Below are 18690 nucleotides of genomic sequence, written 5' to 3' on the forward strand. Positions count from 1 at the left end.
AGAAGAAAACTTGTCTACTCATTTGCAGTCTGGGTTACATCAAATGGCCAACCAATCAACATGGTCATGGACAGAGGGTTACAAGCAGTCCTGCAGCTCTCTTTGGATTCCAAAGAATATATTCTCCATAGACCTGTTAATTCGTTTTTTTTCTGGTGTCTCAATTCTGGTGTTAATAATAAAAACCATATATTCTACTGTGCTGAAACCTACACTACAGGGGACATTCAATAAAAACACAATTAGATAATTATTTTGCAAATATTTTCAAAAGCAATATGTTGCACTTGTATAAACTTGTATTTCGTCAAAAAATACTTGAACTTATATTCTGAGGATATCTTATATCTGAAGAAAAACGTACTTGTGCAAATAACTGTCTATAGGTAATCAATTAACAATTAAATAAAGCAAACTGAAAAATCCAGGCCTGCCATTGAAGGTATTGATATTAAAATGAGGCCATCAAACAATGTTAGTTATCTTAGGTCACACAAATTAAACAACCTTTATTCCAGAGCAATGTTACCCTATATTTCCTAAGTATTGTCTTAAACAGCTGATGAAAACTTACACTCCAGAAAGGATATGTTTATACTTGGTTGTCAAGTTGATTTTACCAAATGTCCTTTTATATTTGCAACTTAAAATAAATTCTGTAAAATATGCTAAAAGAGGATGGATCAATGGATCAATAAATACATATAGAATACTTCATTATCCCCAGCAGCTTATCAGCTTCACATTAACAATTTATAACAAGACATACAATAATTTACACTAGTGAAAGGGGGGAGAGGAATGAATACATAAATACAGATAAGATTTACAGATATTTAGGCCTATTAAATAAATATTGAATCTTACAAACCTATCCAGACATACAGTATGTTTGCTCCATTAATGTACTGTGTGTATGTGGGTCAGATAAACTTTAGCTAAATATGTATAATAGTATAATTTAATTTCGCGATTGCTTTGGAATACAGCTTGTTTAATTTGTGTGAGCTGAGACAACCAATATTGTTTGTTGTTTTGGTCTCATTTTGATATAATGCTTTTAACAGCAGGCCTAGATTTTACAAGTTTTAATTAAAGACTTATAAACAGTGCTTTGTATGTTTGAGTATCTTGGCAATGTATTTGTATGTATTTGTATGTTTAAAAAGTGTTTCAAGTGAGATGTAATTAACAGGTTTGAGGTTTCCCAGTTAATCTACCAGTTAATTCAACTAATGGAAAAAATTACCAATGAGCTAATCAGCTATAAAAGAGGTCTGACAATCAACATGTTGATATGTGAGTTCCAAAGAGGCTGGACGGAGTATGTTTTTTTGTAAATATACTACTTTTATTTTATATTGAATATATTATTTTCCTACATTTTTAAATATATTTTTCCACATACGACCAGATATGATCGTTAAGAATGGGAGTTGTTAGTTGTGAGAAGCAAAGGGTCCATCATTGTTGTCCTCACAGAGTGATCAGTTCTCGCTCCACTTCCTCTTCCTCTGAGAGAAATTCAGCTCAGTTGAGCGAGAGAGGCCCTGTCTGGCTCAAACGATACATTAATGGCCAAAGCAAAAGATGTATCGCTTGAAAAGTTGTTACTGCATTAGGATCAGTGTCAATTTTGTTGGGGTGAAGAAACTCAAGCAGGATTTTAATTTTGTTTTATTACAAAGGCCAATATGGGAATGGGACAGAACTGCCAGACAATGACAGACCAGCCTTCATACACAGTGCAGAATATTACCCCATAATTAAATGCATATTCATAACAGGAAATACATCTCACCTCTGGAAGGAACTGAGCATCTTATCAGATTTTGATTGCTCACTGTATCAAATACAGTCTGTCAATTAAAAGGCACGCACAAAAAATAAAAACCCATGGACATGTTTGGTGGGATCTAACATGCATATTCAAATCAGGCTATTGAACTTTAATGCTCAATGCAAAGTGAATGCCCTACAAAAACACTTACCTTGTGGTTGAATTTCAAAATACTCATTGATTGACTTTCCAGGCGGCAAAGAAACATCTAGACAAACCACACGTGTGCAAAACGATAACGGCGAGGTGAACTGTGGAGATTTTTCTTAAAGGGCACTCATGATGAAGATGTGACCTGCACCCATTGCAAAGCAGAAAAAGGGCTTCCCAGTAAAAGGGGATTAAACAATTTCTTGTTTCCTTTCTGTAACCTTTGGGTACATCAAAGGGCATGTCAAGTCATTTATCATCGAGGCACAGAGGAAAGAGAAAGGTGGGATTATAAGGAGGACAGAGGCAACCTAAGCCACCCCAGCTGGTACGAATGAATCGTAATCAGAGCCGTACGATGAGATAAGAAGACACGAGTCCTGGTTAAACAGAGCTTTCCAGTCTGAAAGATGGACAGATAAGACTGCACTAAATGGATCCCTGCCTTAAAAATACACCTAAACCATGCATTTCACCTCGGACCAGTATTTACAGCCATGGGTTATTTGTAGGCTAACAAGACTGTGAGGACATTCCACGGGTTCTTTCTGTGCATTAAGAGGAGAACAAGCAATTTTAGGCGTCATGTTTGACTGTTGAATTGTATCTAACTGGCACAGTTTCAAAGTGAAGAACATTTCATCATTTTAATTAGGAGAACTAAGGATAACATCTTCACATTTAGCTGCCGGTTTTCAGCACAGAAATAATCCCTTTAGAGGCCTGGTTCAGTATCGTTGTTATCAGTCTTTTGAAGTCAAACCTCTTACACTGCACATAACTCCCTGTACAGATTAGCAGGTAATCCTGACATGGAGAGGCCTGAACGATTAAAAGTACTGTAGGACACGAGAGGGCATCTGCTGTTACATGAATCATTTTTGTACAACAGTTAGTGTTTTGATATCTGGGGAAAAAACACCACCTGGGACCATTTCACTATTTAAAGTGAAACTGAATAAACGTGCTTACACACATTCACATGTACAGTATGTACTTGGTGAATTGCCAATGTAAAAAATGGTACCTATTACTTCAAGATAAACCTCTGCAATTTTGGGTCACCTGGAACCACAAAGGGCTCATTCCTCATACTGCTATAACTCTTTTTGTTTACCTGCATAGAGGAGAACCAGAGCCTAATAATAATCAATGAAGTCAGTTCACTCTGCCAGGGCCTGTCTGCACGAGTCAGAACGACGACAATTTTGTGAAATAACGCAGCGCATTCATCGACAGCCACCAGGTGTGCTTCCCGAGTAATGACGCAGAGCAAAGACGTCAATGTTTGCTTTTGAAATAGATCTATGTGTTACGCACTGCACTGTAGACATCTGATATATGCCCGCCACGGAGACAGCCGGGAGCGGAGGTGTGAGCGACGGAATGAAACCGTTAGCTGGAGGGACCGCCAGCGCGGACCAATAGTCTTTTACCTGGCGTGCGCGACCAATGTTATATTTGCATTCCATTGGAGCTTTGGAAGCCAACGCATAAAGTGCTAAAAATATTATTAAAAGAGAAAGATTCGTGAGAAGAGAAACGAACCAATTGGACGTCCGATATTTTAAAATGTTCTATAAGCACATTTAAGGAAATCACCACGAGACTGATTAATTCAGTTTTTATTTATTAAGGGGGAGAACCTTATTAGCATTAGGCCTAATATTATATTACTATGCACATCAGTTGCTATTATTGATTTCACTGAATGCAGCCACTATTATGTAACTGAACATGTAAATATTAAACATGAACTATGAAACATCGATATAATGTAAATATTATTTTGGTGAGAGAGAAATCAAACATACTGAAATCAAGCCATATGGTGAAGTACGGCAGTATATCTCTACACTAGTCTACATTTTAGATGCTCTCTTTCAAATAATAGGCTTGGCCAAGAGATTACTGTTTGGTGCACGTTCCACCTCTAAATATGTAGGCTATACTGTATGTCATGTCCTCTAACCGTTGGATTTGACTTTACTCTCACCGAATTGTTTCTCAATCGTGTCCTTGATTGTTCTGAGACTCGAATCTGCCTCTATAAGTGGGTGTTATATGAAATATAATTCATTATGCATGATAGGCGTTGCGTGATATAGATAATGCATTGCATATCATACTTTCCGTAGATCCTATAATTTTAGTAAATGTGACGTAGTATGCTATATATAAATCACGACAGCCTCCTTTCTGACTGGATTTGCTTTGAATTCGAACGTTATTTCTGTGGACTGTCCTTCATAGGTACCCGTAGGCATTTTTCCTCCGTTATCCTGTTCTGCGTTTGTGCCGTCTGTGGTGAGATTTGAAGATCAAGTGGGCAGCTGGATAGGATCTATATGAATAATGGATCAGATTAATAATATCCAGGTCGTTCCATGTACCAGCTCCAATCACCTGAAACCGTTCAGGGTGCATTATAGTCAGGTGAGTCAATACAGTCCTCTTGTGAATTATCTGTGAGAAATGTGTATTCCACTCCATTCATTTAACGTTATGTAGCAAGCTTGCTATCTTGTGAGCAGCCCAACCCCCATTCAAGGCTGGCTATGCTAGTACTAGCTGTTATCTAGCTAGGCTCTGTAAGGTTATAATAGCTCTCGTATCTGCGCAAAACGAAAGACCCACGCGCGTGTTTGTAATCACTGCCCATGCTTATAAAGATGTATTCGTTTCCTCTAATGAATAACAGGTATTGCAACTTGGCCAGCGAGAATTAGTCCTCTTTGTGTCTCAGGTGACGGCTATATGGTATTGTCTGGGCACATGCTCTTTATTTCTAGCAATAAATGTAAGATTCGCTATGACATTAACAGTTACGCAAACTAACAAAGCAGACCAGCTATTTGTACATTTTCGTGCTTGGTGTTGTAGCTTGGTAGCTGCCATAGAAGTATCACGAACATCTGGATTTGTACTCCGATACGAACTGTCAAGCTGCTGTTTAGTTATCATTGAATAGGCTACAACCATTCCAATAGCCTTTTCTGTAGCAAATAAGGTCATACTTTGCGAGCACATTATACCATCGATTTCCTTCGTGAAAAATGTGACTAGCCTTAACGTTAACGAATGTTATCCTGCAGTATACATTGTCCTCTTGTCGTTTCAGTGTCACTAAGCGAAATATTTAGTTCGTCCTTTAATATTTTATCAAACGAAATCCCTGAGGGTTTTTGGTTGTAAAATATGCATATAGGGTCAGCTTCCTTTTCCCGTTTTGATCAATAAAGCGCTTTCACTGGCGAACTATGTACCGGCAATTACACATTTGTCAAACTGGCTGGCCAACTTCAAGGTCCTCAGTGCGTGCACTTGAATCGATGCATGGACATCCGGAGGTCATCTTGATAGTTGCAGTGTCCTTGCCGCTCGCGAATGCTTGCTGTGCGTGCGCAGAGTAACTGGGAAGCATTCCCGAAGTGTTCCTCTTTTCAGTGTTTGGTTCTGAAAACGCGACAAAGAGAAGAAACAAAAATAGCCCCCCACCTTTTTCAAAACAACGTATGTGGCCAAGTGAGTAAGCAGAGTATGCAATCTTCATGTAGACGCATAATTGTATATGCCTGCATTGGAGTTCTTAATAGCCTTCAACGTCCTTAACTGGGGTAGTTTGTCAGAAATAGTTAGATGACCCCAAATGTTAAGATTTGTAAAGATTACCGTCAGTGGAGGTCAACGTAATGCTTTAAATGCGAACTCCACATCGGAACATTACTCATACAGCCTAATCTTTTTTCTCTCAGAACAATTTCTCGGCTTGTTATCGAAACATTTCCAGTGCAGTTATGAGCTTCACACAAAAGCATAGGACATAATGACGAGGGAGGCTTATATGAGTACAATTCCGAAATGATGATGAACTTTTTTGTTTTACACACTTTTTTTGTAAAACGTTTTAAGACGTTTTAATGTTGAGGTTCATATGGGTCAGAATTCATATTTAAAGTAATTAATGCGTGAAATTAAAAGATCAGTTCTAAAAAATCCAATCCGACAATATTAATAAACTTGTATAAAACGTTTAAGCTTTAGACTAATACCACCCCGATCTGTAACTTATTTAGATAAAAAGTTACAGTGTCTTGCCACTGGGTAGAATGGGTACAGGAATTCCACAAAATGGACTGCCTGAAAGACAATATTTCAAGGGCTATTTGAGATAACCATCTGAAATTTGCCTAAGATTCTTTCTACAAAGGACAGATATAGCCTATACCATATTTAAGGAAAACATTTGAGACTGCATACCAATTCAGGTTTAGTACAGAATAACCGTATACTGGCATTCCGAATGTAGAGTATAGGATGCAGTTATACATTACCAGCAAGGGTCGTTATTCGTTTTCCTTCCTGTGGAACAATTGCCCAGTGCGTTCAGCAGATTTTTCCAGGTCATAATCATCACGTTTTTGGACCACTCAGTACGTGGCGTGCCCTCCATGAAATCGTGGCATTTCATCAGAGGCCTTTAGGAAGTTAAGCGGGTGTGTTGTTGCTGGGGGTGGGCGTGGGGCACCTGTTTGTGTTTCTGTCTCAATTGTTTCCAGGAAACGTGTGCCTGCGGTCTTGGCGTATCTTGCGGCGCACTAATGTTTCCTTGCATTGAAGCTGAAAATCAGGCCTCCTCTCTGTGTCTGCTGTGCCGACCCGCTGGCGTGAGTCACCAACACCAAGCACGAGCGGAATTTCCCGGTGCTGTCCATCCAGGTGTTCCGGAGACACCGACAAACAACACTCCGCATGAGCAGACTGACTAGCCGTGTTTTGACCGCACATCCGTTTGACTAGCATTTTTAATATGTTGGGAACTGGCATTGACACGGTTGGGGGGTGTTTGTAAATGGTGCAGCCTTTTGTACCTGTTCGTTAAAACATTCCAGAATTTTGTGTGGTTGCCGTCTGCAACACTTCCCCTCACTTAAATGTAGATCTTTGCGTTCATGTCTCTGCTGCCATCTCTTTTTCAGGTTTGGAATATTATTTTAAGAGTGACGCGTGTAGTAATGACGAGCGGTTGCTTGCTTGCAGGCTCTCGGTTATGGATTATGGTTGCTGTTCTGTATATGGGGTGTGGTATGTTAAAATGCTGTGTGGATTTGTCTCACTTGTTTCTCGGCTTCCTCCGAGCTGCAAGATTGAGTCATTTCTCACTGTGCCACAAATGTCCCTGCCAGCTCCATCTGAGAATGCTCAGTCTCTCCCACTCAGCCCCTCCCCAGTAGCCCCCAGACGCAGCAGCCCCTACTTCCACCCAAACACCCATCCCCCAAACAGCACCCAATACTGTCAGCCCATAACACCCACCCACTCTCCAAAAGACCTCCTCGTATGTCGCCCACTCTACTCCCACGAGGTGCAGCCTTCCCACTAACCCTTGCATCCAAGGATGCCAAACAGTTGAGATATGCAGTGCTTCCTTGTAACCATCCAGCTCAAATGTCCTGAAATACTGTGCTGTAGATTTTAAAATCCGTGCCACTGGCCTCAAAGCAAAAGTCCTCGTCTTGGGTGCTGTGTTGTTCTGAACTGTTACCAGCAAATACACAGGCATGCTGTGGAAGGAAAGGATCTGACTGTTCAATTGCCATTACCCTAAAAATCAAGTGCTGTGTGGCCTGTTGCCCCTTTCTTCACTGCTTGCAGCAATTTTGTGTTTTGGCCATGTTAATTTGCCCTAACAGCACTGTCTGAAAAGATTTATTGGAAAAATAGTGGTATATCCACAATATGCGCACACGCACATGCACGCGCACACATACACACACACATGCACAAATGTTTCCGGAAGGGTGACATAATCATACTGTAAGATGTAAGATGGTAAAATGTATCCAGGCTGATATTAGGCCAATAGCTACTTCTGAGCCAACTTTGCTGCTCACAAGCGCAGATGTCTGCTGATTTGTCAGAGTGGCATTTCTGAGATGGAACCTTAATTTGATCATTTTGTGGACCGTTTCATTGACCTGCCGATATACTTGGCTCCATCCCTCAACCGTATGGCAACAATGAACAGACTGTGGTCAGTCCAAGCTGTTGAAGCAACTTTTTAATCTGAAAGCTTTGAAACTGACCGCATTGTGGATGAGGACCACCAATTTAGTTAATGGTTACCTGCCACCTTTATCCGTAACTCCCTACAGGCAGCAGTACAGTTGCTTTTTTAACATACTACACCATGGAAGCTTGTCTAATTTGCAATGGCATAATAGCATGGATGTATATAATACATGTAACTATTTAGTGAAATTATTAAATAATTTCTGTGAACACAGTATCACCAAGAATATGTATGTATGTGCTGTATATGGACCCATTTTCATGTAGGTAACAGTTTTGCACTTAACATTTACTAGCTTTTATAGGTAAATAATCAATCTTTATCGATGAAAGGCCATTTTATTTAATAACAGCACTAAATGCCTATCCATCAGTCAGGCTTTCAATAACACTACCTCCACAGTGAGTGGATCATTTTTGCCAAGCTTTATGTGTAAGAAGCAGGAAATGCAATATTGTTGTAAATTAGTTATTGCCACACAATTATGGACAAGTGGTATTTACCAAACCTGAAGAGAAATGATGATGGGGTAGAACAGAACAAAACCATCAGAATTAGAACAGCAGAAGGAGGAACGTTAAAAGAACATTTGTGACAAAACAGTCCTTTCAAACAGGCAAACTCTGTTCTTTGTCTCATGTAGGAAGACAGGAGTGTGCCTAGAACCTTCTCTGAAGTCTGGGGGGTGGAATAAAGAAAGAGTTAGCCTGGAATTTTAAATGTCAAACACAGGCTTACAAGATTTTGCACATTGTAAAAAAAAAATCCAGACAGAGACCCAGGGGAGTGACAGAAATGTGTTTCCGAAGATCATGGTGATATGGAGAAAAAGGAAAAAACAAAAGTGAGAACATTTCTTGCCATTGTTTACAGTGAGCGGGAGGAGGGATGGAAGGAAGAAGGGAGGGAGGGTGCAAATCTCCAGAAACTGACTTTGTCAAAATTTGTGGGGATGGGGGGTTCCCTGAGAGGGAATGTGTGGTAAGGTTTGCTGAAAGAAGGATGTGGTTAAGGGAGGTGTTTGTCATCAAGATTCTTTCACACAATGTGCTGTGAATTTGTTGGCCGCCCGACAGGATTACGTAATTCGGTAAATGGATGGGTGTGGCGTTTTGCAGGGTCTTGAGCTTTATAGCCAGTTATGGCAACATCGGATGTTTGAAAAGACACTGCCAGCACCCTCCTTGTTGCTTGTTTTCTCTACCTATCACTTGTTTTCTCAATCCGCTCTCCCTGTTGTCATCCTGTTGTTTGCAGTGACATCATTGCCCTTTTCCCGCCTGTTTAGATGCCCACCCCCCTCCCTGTGTCTGGGGGTGGGCATCTAAGCAGAGCCACACCCATGTGTTAGGCTAGCATTTGTATATGCAATACAGGGACTAACACATACTGTAGTGGCTCATGCACTAATTAAGCAAATGATATCCCTGCATTTATAATGTCATGTATAACAGTGTTCACAGGTCTGGTTGCCTAGCTATGATAATGGCTATCCTGGCTGTAAGACAGTACTTCACTAACTTTGAAATGGAGGTGAATGTTGGTGCACATTTGGCTGGAGCTTCACTAAGACAGCTCAACTGGCTGATGTTTCTGGAGCAACAGTAAGCCTCTTCAAGGTGATGTCCGCATGGAACTTTTACTGAGGAAAAGACGTCATTGGCAAAGGTCAACAGTTGGCGGAAGTGCATATTCGAAGATTGCAAAGTCTGTGTATTACTTCAAAGTACTAGGTAAAGCAGAACTGCCGATCAGTTGACTGTAAATTTCAAACCTGCTATAAGAGCATCTATATTAACCAAACAATTCTGGCCCCACAGCTTATTAAGGGACTTTATTTATGAATTATTCACCCCCAGGAATTTGTCACATTTAGTCCTGTTACACTTTGAAATTATATTGCTATGAAATGTTTTTTCTCTTCAACAACGCAATAAATTAAGCACATTTGTGATTTAGAAATAGCAGCCAATTAGTTATCAGACAAACTCCAGCAGTGGTTCAGATTCTTCAGCTTTCCTCCTGTGGAGCCATTGGGTAATTTGGGCTGCCCCCCTCTTTGTTGTCACTTTAATAGATCCTGGGCAAAATCAGCTCCTTTTCACAGTTCTCCTCAGATGACTGGAGCATAATCAGGGTATAGCTTTGTCTTGGGATTTCAAAACTTGAGAGGAATGAGGGACTAGTGTGGTGATTGACAGATGGTGTGGTCAGTGCTGACCTTTAAGCCCCACCCCCCATGGTGCCAGGCTGTGTGGTGACCCTTGGTCCCTGGGAGTTTGAAGGACTGTCTCTTGGCTATCAGTTTCGGGTGGGGTGGGGGCTTATGACTCAGGAAGGGATGAATTGCCCACTCTCGCCGACAAGAGCTAAAGGGACATTGGGATGGCAGGTATGCCATCCCGCCAAGTTACGCCTTGGTGGGGGCATGTCCCATACCTATACAGCACCGAGAGTTTGGCACTTTTCAGGGTTCCCCACAGAAATAACCACAACAGCCACAGACACTCAGCCCTTAAAAACATTAAATTCTGTACATTCTGACCCCATTTCAACAGACAGATTTCATAAACAACTTCACATGTCCACACAATAAAGCCCCAAACTAAGGGGATTTTGCGTTTTCTCCTTCTTCTTCTTCTCTTTCTTCTTCTTTTTCTCATTCTTCTTCTTCTCATTCTTAATTTTCCTGCCGCCTATCCCACTAATAACATGTCTCCCCATTGGACATTTTACCGACATCAGCCAAATCCTCACCCTCACGACCCAATCAAAAACGTGCATACACATGCAAAATACCAATACCTTTTTACTCTGAAACATTTCCAGTTTAAACAGCTAATCTGCCTGTGGGCTAGTGGGTAAGGTTACAGTCTTGGGAACATGGGGTCTTAGGTTCAAGCCCAGCTAGGGACATGTTTCTTTAACCTGCTTTTACCCTCACTAATAATTGTCTACTACCTCTCAATTATTGCTTTTGCACCATATCTACCCGCCGTTCACCGAACGTATACACTGCATTATGACGTACCGTCTGCACGTTCAGTTATTAACCGGCTACAATATTGCAAAGCCATATGGATTCAACGGGAGCTCTTCTGTGCTTACTGGCCTGTGTTCTTCTTTAAAACCACGGACAGGTTTGCTAATGATATTTCACGCATTGCATAGCTATGTCATGGTGCTGCACTAACAAAGTCACAGACTGGTAAACCTCCGGTTGAAGGATTGAATCCCGCCTCGCCCTCGGGCAGATAATTTCCTCTTTTACACTAATGTTTTCTTACGCTTTTATATTTTCTTTACCAAAACTCACTCACGGCCACCCATATGCATTTCATGACGGCAAATGTATTCCTTTTATTAAAAAGTTACACCACTTCACCACTGTGCCATTTCTACTAACTGTATTTCTTCACTTGGCTACTGCACAAAACCTTCTTATCAGCAAACGCCACGTTTCTACATTCATGTTACCTCGCCCTGTTCTCTATCTAGCCACATACAAACAATTACTACGTATGTACGTTCTGCAACTCCCCATTAAAACATTACATTTAAAATCATGACTCATTCATAAGTATAACTACTAGTACTGAACATGAGAAAAGCACATCAGTGCAATAGATTTCATACGTTACTTAACCCTCCACTTCAACGGCAAATGTGTTATACAGACTGTTATATATACCGTTCCATAAGGAAACTAAGCTCGCTCATGGTCACTTCATTTACTTCGCACTATAGTCTGTGATCATGTCAACCTTCACCTACATGCCCATTCTGCTAAAAACATATTGTTTCAACTACGCAATTTCATCATTTCATCCTAATTTCTCTCACACTGTTGTTATTTTCTCATATGCAAAGCCTGCTGGAACATATGCGTCTGCTCCTATTCTCCACTATCAAGTTTTCTGGTTCTAGCTTAGCAAAACAGCGAACAGGATTCCCACCTGCAGATAAGCCTATCAAAATGCCTTATAAACCTTACAAACACTAAAAGTGCATCTCCACAAAATAACAGACAATGGAGCAGGACAGCAGGGTACACAAGTTGCGACCTAGGGAGCTCTAATTCTACGGGCTTGCTGATTCTTTTCTCAATCAAGGCTCGTTGGATGGCCATCAAATCCATGAGTACATACACTGTCCATATTTCACCTGCGTTTCTGTTGCGTTTACACTTACGCCACCGCACCCTTTGTCACAGCCACGGTTACATATATAGCAAACCGAAACTGCTAAACAGTACACGCTCATCAGACTGTACAAATTCACACAAGGATAGCCATAATCCACAACCGTTTCTTACAGGGTCACTTCGCATTTCTCACTCTCATAATAAAACGCTTTGCAAAAAGAAATTATGTCTCATAAAAAAACACGTTTTCAACGTACAAAAATGCCAAGTTACTCACACATACAAGACCAGTCCAGGCCTGCCATTAACAGTATTGATATCAAAATGACGCCAAGTTACGATACTACAAACAATATAGGCTATCTTGCCTCACCGAAATTAAATAAGATGTATTCCAAAGCAATGCTATCCAATATTTCCTCAATTCTTTCAAGTGTTCAATGTGTTTTTTATGAGATTAAGTTTTCTTCAGAACACCTTCTTTCCAAGTGTGTATATGACGCACTTATTTGGATCCACTCTTTTTAGGGCTGTCCTTATTTGTCTCTGTGCATAATGTTTTATTGACGGATGCTTTTGTTACCTTCTTCTCATGGCATTGCGTGGCCTGTGCATAATTTTGTATTTGTGTTTATTGGCATATCTATCGATGAGTATCTTCAAAACAATTGGCTAATTTCATTAAAAATCTTTATGAACACAAGGCTAAAAAAGTACATTAATCCATGTGAATATTATTTGTGTTAGGCTGGGTTAGAATCCCCATTCACTTTAAAGTTGGGCCAGATTTGAGCATTAAGGTGACAGGCTTAGTTTGGACTGGGCTTGGATTCAAAGCTTTATAAAGAAAAAACTAGGCTAATTGAAGACTACCACATGTCCCACTTTTGATGATGAAATTTTCTTTGCAAATTAACCACTAGAGGGAGACTGCACATAAACAGCTTACATCAAAGGGGTGAGGGTCTCCATCTGCAATTACCCTTGTAAATGCCTTAAATATCTCAGGAGACCTTCCTGGTCATCAGCAGAACTGTCTGACAGGCATAATGTTTGAACATGCAATCTTGTCAGGGGAAGAGTTTAGCCCCCATACTCCCCACTTTGCGCTCCTCATACCGCATACTCTACCGCCATTGCCCGTGCGCCCTTCCCCTGTGTGTACGTGCAGCTCCGCATCCCAGAGTGCACTGCTGCATCCTGTGCAGACCCTGAGAGCCACACCCTCAGTCAAAGAAAGGAAAACTGACTTGCTTCCCAAGACTATATAACGCTATTTCCCTGCAGCACCCCCTCCCCCCCCCTCGTTTCTCTCCCCCTCCTCCCAACCCAGTTTCTCTGCTATGAGACTTTGGTCTCGGAGCGAGGGGAAAGAATCAAGCCAGAAAGCTTTTTTTTCCCACTGTACTTGGAGCCATGGTTATGTCGACAGGGCGAGCCGAGCGTTCTGGTCATTGTGTGTGTGTCCTGTATGTCGCTTCCCACTGAGATTGTGAATTGTTATGGGGAACAATGCTGTGGTTCTCCTTGGAAAGAGGCTCATAAATCAGCCACCGCGTCGCCAGAGCAGAGAACGGGACCGCGGTTTCGTATCCGGAGGGAGGCGACGATAAAACGGCGCAGCTAACGTTTCTCTCCGATTTGTTTTGTTGTTAGCGATGAATGCAAAGGGAACCAGAGCGGCCATCACTCATTTGTTGGGTGGTTTGAAAAGCTTTTTTTTTTTTTTTTTTTTGTGTCTGGAGCTTACCGCCAGGGTCTCCGTGATTCCGCTCGCCGGACCACGGGCTGACGCCGCCAGAACTGCAGCCACTTGAGCGCACTCTCACAAATGCGCGCACACACACACACACACACACACATACACGTGCGCAGACACGCACATGCTGCTCTCCAAACCATCCCTAACTGTCAGGGACCCCAGGTTTTGGTGCTGTGATGTGGCATTGGGGTTGCTGAGGCCCCTTCGTGCAGCTGTCCTTTGAGATTCCCAGAGGAGAGTGATGAGTCGTGAGCCTGCACGGAGTTCCTGTTCTGTGTTAGTTTCACAGTCTCACCTCTGGTGACAACAGAAGGAAATGAGGTCAGACCCTTCTATCTCCATAATGACTTGCCCTACACTGCTTACTGTACAGCACTTGTGCTGTCACAAAAATGACAGGGCCTTATTACTGCTTGTTGCAACATTAAGGACTCCCCTCACACATACACACACACACGTACACACACACACATACACAGATAAGACCTCTCACACCGACACTCTACACTTAATTTCAATGTATACCTCTGCAGCTACTTGCATGTGCGCTTTACAACCCCCCCCCCCCCCCCCCACAAAAAAAAAATGGTTTGACCCCTCTGTCACGAAAAGATCTGTGCGGAGGCAAATTGGTGGGGCATAAAAACGCAGAGGGATGGCGAGAGGGTGCTTTAGTCCCAGGAGGCTGAAAGACGCACGGCGGGAATCAAAGCCCGCCATTGTCAGTCACGGCGTGACGGCGATTGAAATCGGCATCTGCCGAGGTCGCCGCATAGTAACCCGGGCCGGCGATAATTGGACTTTAAACACCTAAAAGAACAAGATCACCCCCCGCCGCCACCTCATCAATTCGTGCAGGAGGCCTGTCTTTATTGCGCCGAGGGGTGGGGGGTGGGGGGTGGGCAGAAGCACATTAAGGTGCTGCCGAGGTCCTGCCCCCATAATCTTTATAAGTAATCTTTGTAGCTGCCGATTCTCTCAGCCCCCCGGCGGTCCATTCACATTGACCCCACGAGCGGCCCCGCTAATGAGCGACCCCCACCAGCTGTGAAGAACCTCGCCGGAGCAGGCTTTAGGCGCCATGACCGAGGTGTCATTCCCCCCCCCACCCCCTTTTTCCTTTTTCATCCATTTTCTTTCAGGCTTTCGAGGTTTTGATTTTCAGATCGTATTGCTGCCTGTGGACGTTGGAGGAGACCGTATTCAGCACTGGACAGAGTTGATTTGTGGGTGGGTGTGTTCTTACAGCATGAGCTCGGAACGCTTTCTCAAGTCGGGTGGACGGTTGAATCGATACTGGAATGCTAATCTTAGTACCAAGACGGTTAGCCTACAGCCTAGAGTGGGGCAACCAGTACAACCAGTACCTTTTTTTCCACCTCTCTGTGTAAGGCTCAGGCTAGACTAAAGAACTAGGCCTAAATTGTTCTGACTGGGATGGCGATTGCAGCAGGTGGTTTAGTAGCTGGCTTCTGCACCCAAACACAGCAACAAGCTGTCCTGACAAGCTGCCTTAAGAAACAAACAGCTTCCACCGCGTGACCTACTTTGATGCTTTTTACAGCGTGATTACAAAGGGTCTACTGAGTTGCAAAGCTTTGTATGGGGTTGAAGGGAATCCAGTATTGGAGTGGAAATTGGTAAATTAGGAAGCTCATTTCTCACACCTGTTATTGTCTTGTTGATGCGTCTGAGTCGTATGCTTGTTGACAAAGCAGTCAGATAAACACGTACAGCACTGCTGACTGGTGAGCAGATTTTAAAATAAACATTTTAATGCCTATTCCACCCTTATTTTATCTACTTTGGAATTCCCAATCACAATTGTCTCCCAACTCTTGCTCTCCCACCGTCCCACCACCTGTGCCCTTGATCCCCTCCCCTCTACCCTCCTCCAGCTGATCTCACCAGAGATCATCCCCTTCATCGCCCACCTGATGAACTCCTCCCTGACTTCTGGCACCTTCCCGTCATCTTTCAAAAGAGCCCACATCACCCCCATTCTGAAGAAACCAACACTGGACCCCTGCCTCACCCAGAACTACAGACCGGTATCCCTTCTTCCATTCCTATCTAAAACTCTCGAACGTGCTGCGTCCAACCAACTTTCCTCTTTTCTTTCTAAACATAACCTCCAAGACCCTCAGCAGTCTGGTTTCAGACCCGGTCACTCGACGGAGACTGCCCTGCTCTCCGTCACTGAGTCTCTCCACGCAGCACACGCAGCATCCCGTTCATCTGTCCTACTTCTTCTTGACCTCTCAGCTGCCTTCGACACCGTTGACCATCCTACACTTCTGTCTTCCCTGACAGAATTGGGAATTTGCGGACCAGCCCTCAACTGGATTGCGTCCTATCTCTCCGGCCGCTCCTTCCAGGTTGCCTGGGCCGGTGCAGTGTCAGCTCCTCGTCCCCTCACAACTGGGGTCCCTCAGGGCTCTGTCCTTGGTCCCCTCCTCTTTTCTCTGTATACTAGGTCCCTTGGCCCTGTTATTGCCGCCCATGGCATGTCATATCATCTCTATGCAGATGATATTCAACTTTTCTACTCTTTCTCTCCCACAGACACTCAGGTCTCCGATCGCATATCCGCCTGCCTGAGTGACATCCAGAGCTGGATGACCAAACACCAGCTCAAGCTCAACACAAGCAAAACGGAACTTCTCCATATTCCTTCTCTTACCTCTCCCACTTCTCATCTGCCCATTTCTTTAGGAGACACTCCCCTACACCCTTCGCAGAGTGCCCGAAATCTTGGAGTTGTGCTGGACAACAGGCTGGCACTCTCTGAGAATATCGCGGCAACTACCCGGTCGTGCAGGTTCATCCTGTACAATATCCGCAGAATAAGACCACTCCTCACCAATTATTCCACACAGCTCCTGGTCCAGGCCATGATACTGTCACGTCTGGACTACTGCAACTCCCTCCTGGCTGGCCTCCCAGCATCAGCCACCAGACCCCTTCAGCTCATCCAGAATGCAGCAGCACGTCTGGTTTACAACCTCCCTCGTGACTCCCACGTCACTCCCCTCCTCATCTCCCTCCACTGGCTACCAGTGCAAGCTCGCATCCGGTTTAAGACACTGGTGCTTGCTTTCCAAGCAGTCAAGGGGTCAGCTCCTGGTTATCTGCAGAAGATGATCAGACCCTACAAGCCGGCCAGATCGCTCCGATCGGCTACTACAGGGCGGCTGATTCCTCCCCCTACACGAGCAGCAACAAGGTCTCGACTCTTTGCAGTTCTGGCCCCACGATGGTGGAACGATCTTCCAGTGGAGGTCAGAACAGCAGAGTGTCTGAGCACCTTCAAACGGAAACTCAAGACGCACCTCTTCTCTGTATACCTCTCTCCTCTTCCCTAAACCCTCTCCCATAACTATAAAAAAAAAAAAAAAAAAAAAAAAAAAAAAAAAAATTTTTGGTTCAGACTATCTTGTTTCTCCTTACTGTATGCTACTATAGTAAAGGCTTTTTATCTACATTTTATTCAATGGACTTAAGTGGACTTGATCCTGAGTTTGGTTACACTGTTGTAAGTCGCTCTGGATAAGAGCGTCAGCTAAATGCCTATAATGTAATGTAATGTAATGTAATTTGTCAGCATGTATTGCTGTAAGCTCGGCTATTGGTACTGGAGAGCAGAGAAGAGCATGAGCGCGGCTCCAAAGCAGGTGATGTCAGCCGCCACTTCTAATCACAAGCTCGCGAGTTGGGCTCACTCAAGAAGACATGAGTCAGGGGAAGACCCTTCATGTGTGGCTTAACGGGCAGTTTGCAGGTGCCCAGCTGACCAGCAGGGGTCACTTGCGCACGATTGGATGCTATCGTCCTGGCTGACTGAAACCCTCTTTTTCCTGGGTGATGTTAGGGCCAACTGAGCTACCCAGCAACCCCTGATGTGCACATTTGAAATGAAGCCATGTATGGCACTACCATTTTGAAAGCAGTGTGTGAAACCACTTTTATACCATAGGTAAAGCAAGAGTGCTGTGAAGCAGTTGTTTGAGTTAGGCTATGTCACACGCTGGTGTGACACCCCTGGGGGGTAGATGCAGCAGTTCTGGGTGTACATTGTTGGTTGCCGCATGGAGAAAGAGAGGGCACACCCACACCAACACAAAATGAAATAAACTAACACCTTCACCCTTCCCCCTCACGAGTTCCAGGCAAAGACTGTAAACTAAAACAACAAAGACAAAAAAAAGCAAAATCTTTTCAAAATCTTGCCGCTGCACTCACCACCTTTTCAACTGACCACTTCTTTTCTCAGTCTTTTTGCTGGGACAGGCGAAACTCCAACACTCTCTGTGTCCACTCCCGGTCTCGGCCCTAAACTGTGGAGAGTAACACACCTTTAAGCACCTAGGCTGATTAATTCACACAACCCAGGTGTGTGTGCCCTCTCCACCGGCCGGCATAGCTGAGAACAATCTGCTTCTCTGGTGGACCGAATGCTCACAGGCTATTTTCAACTTTTAAAAGTTTTTTTATTTTGTAAATTTATGTTTAATTTCCTTTATGCCTCAGGTTTTGAAGAGGACACTACCAAAAACCTCCATGTATTAGATGTAGTATAATTGTTTCTCTTGCATAAATGTACGCAACATGAGTTCAGCAGTATAGTATGCCAGACTCTGGCAACACGGTAACTGTGTTGATTGTTATTTCATTACAGTTTTTAATGCACTTATAACTTGGATATATAGGGTATGTGGTCT

At 43.2% G+C, this 18690-nt stretch overlaps 1 protein-coding gene across 1 annotated transcript in view; it reads left to right on the forward strand.

Annotated features, from left to right (window-relative positions):
• The first annotated feature begins 3980 nt into the window (after positions 1 to 3980).
• LOC118229080 (uridine diphosphate glucose pyrophosphatase NUDT14-like) overlaps positions 3981 to 18690 on the forward strand; it is a 34622-nt gene continuing 19912 nt past the window's right edge. Inside the window, exon 1 of the mRNA XM_035420763.1 lies at positions 3981 to 4426. Within this exon, the coding sequence (XP_035276654.1) occupies positions 4346 to 4426 (81 nt within the window). The 5' untranslated portion in view covers positions 3981 to 4345. The remainder of the gene's footprint in view (positions 4427 to 18690) is intronic.

The sequence above is a fragment of the Anguilla anguilla genome, chromosome 6 (assembly GCF_013347855.1).
Source record: "Anguilla anguilla isolate fAngAng1 chromosome 6, fAngAng1.pri, whole genome shotgun sequence".
Lineage (NCBI taxonomy): Eukaryota > Metazoa > Chordata > Actinopteri > Anguilliformes > Anguillidae > Anguilla > Anguilla anguilla.